At 59.0% G+C, this 8415-nt stretch overlaps 1 protein-coding gene across 1 annotated transcript; it reads left to right on the top strand.

Annotated features, from left to right (window-relative positions):
* Nucleotides 1-352: 352 nt before the first annotated feature.
* Nucleotides 353-2473, top strand: LOC133353577 (uncharacterized; the record flags this gene model as incomplete). The annotated part of the gene is made up of 1 exon (XM_061569927.1): nt 353-2473. A coding segment is annotated over one exon (696 nt), but the record flags the coding sequence as incomplete, so codon positions are not given.
* Nucleotides 2474-8415: the final 5942 nt, after the last annotated feature.

Raw genomic sequence — 8415 nt, 5'->3', positions numbered from 1 at the left:
GGTGAGTTATGTTTTCGTGATTGGTGAGGGGTGAGTGACCGTTGGATGATAGTTGAGGGGTGGCTGATGGTTGAGTGGTGGGCGAGTGGCGAGAGATTGATAAATGATTAAGTGAGTGGTGAGTGATGGGTGAGTGAGGAGTGGGTGATGGTTGATTGATTGGTTGGTGAGTGAGGGCAGTTGATGGTTGGATAATGGGCGAGTGAGGGGTGAGTGATTCGTGAGTTCCCCCACCTCCAGCTCCTCCGTCTCCTGCTCCACCATCGCCATCTGTCTCCTTCACCACCTCCAGCTCCTCCTATACCATCTCAAGCTCCTCTACCACCTCCAGCTCCTCCATCTCTGATTATCCACCGTCTCCTCCACCACCACCTCAAGTATCCTCCATCCCCTCCCATTCCTCCTTCTCCATGTTCCCATCCTCCCACTTCTCCATCATTTGTCACTCTTCAGCTGTCTCCCCCTCTTCGGCTGTCTGCCACTCTTCCTCCGTATCGCTGCCCGCCCCCTAGAAGAGACTCAAGCTCGAGACCAGGAAGAGGAGCTGGGACCGAGCGAGCGAGGGAGCCACGCAGGCCAGCGTGGGGGTGTTCAACATGGGGCTCACGCCTGGGGGGTGCTCGTGCCGCTGCTGCTCACCAATGGCTTCAGCGTGGAGGCGCTGTTGGGCCGCACGCGTGGCGAGGCCGAGCAGCTGGCGGCCAAGGTGCGCGTCCCCTTCTCCAGCAGCAGCTGCATGGGCGGCGTGCCGCTCCACCAGCTCGGGGACCTCATGCGCATCTTCAACCCGCCAGAGCTCAGCTGTCGGATCGCGGTCAAGGCCCTGGGATCAGCTCCCACTCGAGAGTGGTCCTCCCCTGGCTGCTGTTTGTGCTGCAACTGTTTAGGACCGGTAGAGCAGACTGCTTCTGGTCTCCCACCCAGTAACTCTGCTGTCTCTTTACCCCATTGTCACCCAACCCAGCAAACTCACCGACACTGTTACCTCATCCATCAGACACAAACCCCCATACTTTCTCAAACAATGGCATCTCCAATCTTATGTTAATTCTGTTTCTGCAGTCTTCCACAATTCATGATATTTGTTTCATAGGTATCCACCTGTTACTCGTAGCTTAAACATTAATCACAAACATGCAAAAATATCTACATGCTAGTAACGCCATTTAGCACAGCACTCTAGTATAAAATACATTAAAAAACAATACATGTTTATATTGTTGATTAGTTTGCATGTTGAAACCAATCCTGGTCGCAGTAGTGCCTCACCTTCCCCATTACATTTCCACTATTGTAGAAATCTACTTTAATTTGTCCACGGTATAAAAATGGCTTCAAAGAAGATCCTAATAATTATAGACCAATATTTCTTTTTTAACAGTTACTAAAATACTCTTTGGTTCTTTCGGTAAAGTCACGTAGGTATAAAAAATAAAAAATATATATATATCACGACGTTTCGATCGCAACACAAGCGGTCGTCCTCAGGCGGAAAAAAATTATCCAGCAGTGGAACTGCTGAACTAGGCTGAACCAGGTTCAGCAGTTCCGAGGCACACGACCGCTTGTGTTGTTCTGAGGACGACTGCTTGTGTTGCGATCGACACGTCGTGATATATATTTTTCTTTTTTCTATCTACGTGACTTTACCGAAAGAACCAGAGTATGGATTCCTGCAGTCACGAAAGCTTCAAATCAAGTTACTAAAATTTTCGAAAAACATACATCCCAAATAAACTGCTGCCGAAAAGCTCACAATCTCATGCACAGCAGAGTCTGGTTTTCAAGAGGATTACAGCACCACCACAGCTATGGATGTTTAAAATGTTCTCATCAGTAAACTGGATAAAAGGTCACTACTGCTGTGCAATATTCATTACCTTTTCAAAAGCCAGTTGAAAATTATATTCCACCCACAATTCTTGGTCAATTACGGTTTTCAGATTTAACAATACAATTATTTAAGTTACTGTGGGGGTCGCTAGCCCCCGAGATCCCTCCCTCGATAATGTTAACGGCCGGGCTAGCATCATCAATCGCCCCCCCGCTGCTAAGCGAACCGCTGCTAAGTTCCTCACCCATGGGGTGGGAGCCGTCGCCCGAGGATTCCACTCCACCGCGGGTCCGCGTAGCAGGCATGGTTAATTACGTACGCGCACACCCACACACACAGCTCCGTACGGCACTCACTCTTGCGCTTCTCTGCGCCGCGCTGGCCGCTCACGTTACAATCGCGCACCTGGGGTACGCCGATTTCGCACGACGAGAGCTTACGCCTACACCGTACTACACGCGTTCACACTTATAACACGTAACGAGCACACGCAAGCGGGGCACACGCCGACACAACGACTAAAGTCGCCGCCGCCGTGCGCGCGAGATAAACCGTACAACAATGCGCAGCCGATTACGCTATGATCGCGCACCTGGGGGACGCCGATTACGCACGCTGCGAGCTTACGCACACACAGTACCACACGCGTTCCCACACGCTCACACTGCACGACAAGATCACGCGAGACCACGCTTCGCTATTAATGATTTATTACCTGATAACTAATGTTGAATTAGTGAGTCGACGAGGCTGGCCTATTCCACTAAACCGGCACCTATTCCCTATTTATCGGCTATGATTCTAATTCCCCTTCTTACTCACTGTTAAGTGTCCACGGCGGTCCGCTGATCCTTGTGTTAACCGCGTGCCTCGGTGCGTCGCACGGACGTCCGGGTCGCTGGCTCGAGCTGCGTCTGGTCGCCTGGCGCTGGAGTAAGAGAGCGATTTCCCCTCTGCGCTCCTCTATTTATCCTCCCTACCTCCCAAAGGGGATGCTGCGCTGAACAATGGGCTCGTGCACCCCAAGCCCGCGCACGGCAGTCCCCAGGCGCTGTTGATATGCTAATCAGTGTGCTGCGTGCAAGGCGTAAATCCTAATTACTCCCTTACCCTTCCTACCAATGGGGCTTGCGCGCTCAAGCGCAATTATCCCAACCCTCCATGACTATGCGCAACAGCCCCTGTGACCCCGCTATTCATGCTGTCCCGTGCCTCCCCTGCTCGCCCCGTCGACCCGTGGGAGTGTGTGTGGGGGGAAATGCGCCTCAACCGCGGTGGCCGAATGCCCCACGCCACGACCTACCATATTAAGGCCGGCCGCAGCGCCGCGGTGCCACGTAGCACGGGGAGGTCATCCAATTCCCTGATCGCCGGAAACCGTGAGAATTAATCCCGATAAGGGTCTCTCGGATAAAAACCGGTCGATCAGGTGACCTTCCCTTCCAGCTCTATGGGGGGGGGGGGAATGCGTGCGGGTGTGTGCTTATGTGGGGCGGGTGATGGGGGGCAGTGCGGTGGGGGAAGCCGGGCGGCTCCCTGGTTCGGCAGAGCGGCCCCGTCGTTGTGGCACCACATAGCCCCCCGGGGTGCCAGTCCCCGTCCCGGGTTGACTGGAGCACCTCGCCTGGGTTGCCCCCACGAGGTATCGCCGCGGGGTCCGCGGGATTCGCCCGGCCCTTGTGGCTGGCCTCGGGGGTGGCGGCTCCGTCTCCTGGGGCTCCGGCGGTGGTCTCCTCCTCCATTCCAACGGCTCCCCTCGGCCTCTGGCACCTGCGGGCTGGGGAACAAACTCAGAGGCGGTGGGGTTTAAGGGTCGCCGTCCTCGTCGCCCCCGGCCCCGCCCGGGGCCCCTCGGAGCCCGGGGCTCCGTGGGGCCCATGTACTGCGCGAGGCCCCCGGGCACGGAGGGTGGGGGGACCCCGGGGTTTCGGGGTACTTGGACGGCGGGGCTCCCCCCCTCGGGGGCTGCTCGCCACGGCTTCAGTCGGCGGATGTTGACCACCATCTCCCGGCCCCTCTCTCCTCCCTGAATCAGCACCGTCCATGGTGAGATCTGCCGTCTCACAATCCAGGGTCCTCGCCAGTAGGTGGTCAGCTTCCCCACCTGTCCGGCACCGACGCGGGGAGTGTACAGCCACACCTCGGAGCCCGCAGTGTAGAAGGGGGGCTCCATACGGGGTCGGGCGCCCTGCTCTTGCCGCTGGTGCGCGGCCTCTCCGTGCGGGCAGGCTCGGCCCCTGGCCCCTCGCAGGGTCTCCAGCAAGTGCTCCACGGGGTGGCTCCCTTCCTCCCGTTGCGGCGGAGGAACACCGAACAGCAGATCTGCGGGCAGGCGAGACTCGCGACCAAACATCATTAGGAACGGGGTCTGTCCTGTAGAGGTGTGAACGGCGGTGGTGTAGGCGAACAGGGCATAGGGAAGGTGTTCGTCCCAGTCCTGTTGATTCGCGGCCGCCATGCGTTTAAGCTTCCCGGCCAGAGTCTGGTTCATCCTCTCTACCATCCCGTTCGCCTGGGGGTGATACGCCGTGGTTCGGTCCTTCTGGATCCCGAACTCTCGGCACAGCGCCTGAAATAATTCGGCCTCGAATTCACTACCCTGGTCGGTAATGACTCGTTCGGGGATCCCGCACTTAAGTACATAGTTTTCCACGAAGGCCCGGGCCACTACAAGGGCTGTTTTATCTGGGATAGCCACCGCCACGGGGTAGCGGGTGAAGTATTCCACCGCTACGAGAATATATCGGTTGCCCCGGTGGGATCGTGGAAAGGGCCCCTGCAGGTCGATTCCGACCAACTGATTCGTCCGACTGACTCGGAACGGCCTCAGGGGTACCTGGTACCTCGCCGGCTTTTGCCCACACTGCTGACAGGCCCGGCAGCCCTGCACCCAGGCGGCCACATCTTGTGCCAATTTGGGCCAGAGATACTGGCGACGCAGGGTCTCCCGGGTGCGCCGTTCCCCATCATGGCCCCCGAGTGGGTGGTCATGCACTAGCCGTAGCAGCTGGGGTCGCACCTGGGCAGGAACACAGATGCCCCCCGGCTGGCCGGCCTCGGTTAACTCCCGTACCACTCCGTTCCGCACACACAACCGGGCATACAAACCGCTCCAGGGTCCTGGTAGGGCGCTCTTTTCCTCCCGCAGTGCCGCCTCCACTGCCGCCAGATCCGGATCTCGCTGCTGGGTCTGTCTCAGCTGCTCGTCGTTTAGGCCCGGGAAGGCGCAGCCGACGTCCTCCTGGATCCGTCCGATCGGGTCCCGAGCCGCGGGTCCCGCGCTTGCCGGGCGGTCGACGGGATCCTCAGTGCCACCTGTGAGGGTTTCTGTGGCGCACACTGCACTCTCCCTCGCTGGGGGGGGGTCAGTGGCCGCGGCCTCTCGGGGGTCCGTTGCCTGCCGGCAGCGTCCCGCCGTGAAACACGGGCAGGCCTCCTCCGCCCTCGTCTCGGCGTACACCGTGGGTCGCCTCGATAAGGCGTCCGCGTTTGCATGCGTCCGGCCAGCCCGATACTCGATTTGCAGGTTGTACTCCTGCAACTGCGCCAACCACCGGGCCATCTGCCCCCGCGGCTCCTTGAATGTAAGAAGAAACTGCAGAGCATAATGGTCAGTGCGTACGCGACATCTCCTGCCGTACAAATACGGTCGGAACTGTTTGCATGCGAAAATCACGGCGTACAACTCTTGGCGGGTCACGCAATAGTTCAGCTCGGCCCCACTCAAGGTCCGGCTGGCGTACGCGATGACTCGTTCCGCCCCATCCTGTACCTGTGACAACACCGCGCCCAGCCCGCTGCTGCAGGCGTCGGTGTCCAAAATAAAATCGGTGGTAAAATCGGGGAAAGCGAGGGTGGGGGCGTGGGTGAGGTGGTCTTTGAGAGTGGTGAAGGCCGTCTGGCAGGCCCCCGTCCACTGGTAGGGGTGCTTAGGGGAGGTGAGTTGGGTGAGGGGGCGTGCAATCTCGCTGAATCCCTTTACAAATCGACGATAATAGGTGGCGAGCCCCAAAAATGATCTGATCTCCGTCAGATTCCTTGGCCGTGGCCACTCCACTACGGCGCGTACCTTCTCCGGATCGGTGCGCACGCCTGCCTCGCTGACGCGATGCCCGAGGTACCCCACCTCGCGTTGTGCGATGTAACACTTACGTGGCTTGAGCTTGAGATGAGCCGCTCGCAGCCGCTGGAACACCTCTCGAAGCCTGGACCAATGCTCAGACAAAGATCTACTGAACACTATCACATCGTCCAAGTAAATCAGGCACTGTTCCCACTGCAAGCCCCGCATCACCAACTCCATCAACCGCTGGAACGTCGCGGGCGCGTTAGTGAGTCCGAACGGCAACACTCGAAACTCAAACAGGCCCATCGGGGTGGTGAATGCTGTTTTTGGCCGATCCTCCTCCGTCATCTCCACCTGCCAGTAACCGGACGCCAGATCGAGGGTGGAAAAATACCGCGCTCCTGCGAGACTGTCGAAGGTGTCGTCGATGCGAGGTATGGGGAAGGCATCGCCGAGCGTGACTGCGTTTAGTTTACGGTAATCGACGCAGAATCGGGTTGACCCATCCTTTTTCGTTACTAGTACCACCGGGGCTGACCAGGGGCTCGCCGAGGGCTGAATTATGTTATCGCGAAGCATGTCCCCAACTGCCTCTTTGATTTGGACGCGTTCGGGTGCGCCCACTCGGTACGCAGGGAGTTTGATGGGTCGGGCTGCACCGGTGTCAATTTGATGCTTAACAAGGTCGGTCCGACCCACGTCCGAGTCGTGTTCGCTGAACACGTCGGCATACTCCCGCAGTAACTCGCGCAGCCGATCGGCCTCTCCCTTAGGTAAGTCCGCCCATGGTACATGTAACGCGTCGAGCAGGGGAACGACCTCGGCTCGGGGAGTCGGGCCGACTCGCCAGGCCAGGTCCTGCTCACCCTCAGGACGACCGGGGTCCTCAGCCCAGAGTGCGAACACCGAGTCGTTAGAGTGGCGTGCGTGCAGGGGGTGTACTGTGGCTATCGGGGTGCGCCGTCGCAGTATCGCGGGGGTATTGTGGGGGTTAAACATCCGCATAAACAATCGGTCCCCATCTGCGTTTACCAACGTGGCGGATCCCACAACCCCATACCGTTTTGCCAACTCCGGGTGAGGAGTTAGCATTACCTCCCCTGATGGTCGGAGCGCGGGGTCGGTGGGGGATGTTGCCACCGGCACCAGCATCTCGGTGAGCGGGCCGATGGTGACTGCCGTCGTCAGGATAGCGGCCACAGGTGCAAAGCGGCGGCGCGTCGGTTCTCGTCCCAGGAACGGTATCCGCTCGCCGTTGCTCTCCATGGTGGCGCATCGCTGGCGGGGTTGCACGTTGAGTCCCAGCCGTTCTAAGAGGTCGGTACCTGCGATACACTCGTGACACAACGCACTCGACACGTAGAACTCCTGGGTGCACACCTGACTGCCTATGCGGACCTCTAGGGTGGCTCTCCCCAGCAGCCCCATTCCGGCTCCGCTCGCCGTGTGCAGCGCGCGGTCCGGTGCCTGCAGGTGACGCACGTCGACCCCGATCGCGCTGCAGTGCGCTGCGCTCACGAGCGAGGCCACCGCCCCCGTGTCCAGCAGGATTCGGGTACGCACTCCGTTAACCTCCCCTTCCACCAGCGACGTGGCCCCCGTGATCCCCGCCACCAGCTCCCGTAGCCAGTCGCCAGGAGTCACCGTTTCCGTGGGCGTTGTTGCTGGAACCTGTGTGGAGATCACTCGCTCGCCATTATTCTCATTATCGTCCATTTGTATCGGGACCGCGTCGATTGCACCCCTAGTTGGTCCGCTCTCTAGGGGGCGTTGGAGTTTAACCCCCGCGTCTGTCTCGCTCGGGTGATTTCAGGACAGTCCCTCACTAGATGCCCTCGGCGATCGCACATATAACATGCCCGGGGAGGGGGGGCGGTTCCGTAGCGGGTCCCCTGTCCGCTCCCTCCCCCCCCATTACGCCGCTGTCCACCCTCCGCCTCTAGTCGGGCTACCCTCCCAGATAACCCTCCCACCGTGGCGCGTAGGTCCCCCATTTCGGATCGGATGGTCTCAACGGAGGATTGCAGTTTGGTCATATTTTTATTTGCTTCCTCGCGTACCTGGGTTACCCTTTCACCTACGTGAGTTACCCTCTCACCTACTTGGGTTATCATATCTCCCATGCCGGCCTGTAACCCGGCTACCCACCCCGGGGTCGTCTCGCTGGGTCTCTGTGGCTCTCTTTCCCGGCCCCTTACCGTCCTCGCGAGCTCCTGTCCCTCCTCCTCGTCTTCCGAGAGCAGGCTCGCAATGGCGCGCTCTCGTCCCAGCCCCCGGAGCTGCGCGCGTTCGCTGTGAATTCTTTCACACTTACGTGCGCGCTCGACAAGGGTGTTAAACGGAAGACGTGGGCAGCTCATGTCTGGCTGCCACCACGCCGTGCGAGACAGGTACCGCTGGATTTTCTCGGCGGCCAGTTCCTCAATAACATCAGTTGCGTACCCCGGGCGTGCGATCTTTGTTAACTCACGCACATCCTCGGCGTAATCACGTAGATCTTCGCCAGGTTGGCGCC

The sequence above is a fragment of the Lethenteron reissneri genome, chromosome 44 (genome assembly GCF_015708825.2).
Source record: "Lethenteron reissneri isolate LAM-NWPU_2019-01 chromosome 44, ASM1570882v1, whole genome shotgun sequence".
NCBI lineage: Eukaryota > Metazoa > Chordata > Hyperoartia > Petromyzontiformes > Petromyzontidae > Lethenteron > Lethenteron reissneri.
Note: the sequence above shows the minus strand (reverse complement) of the source record. Positions and strands in the feature narration are given on the sequence as shown.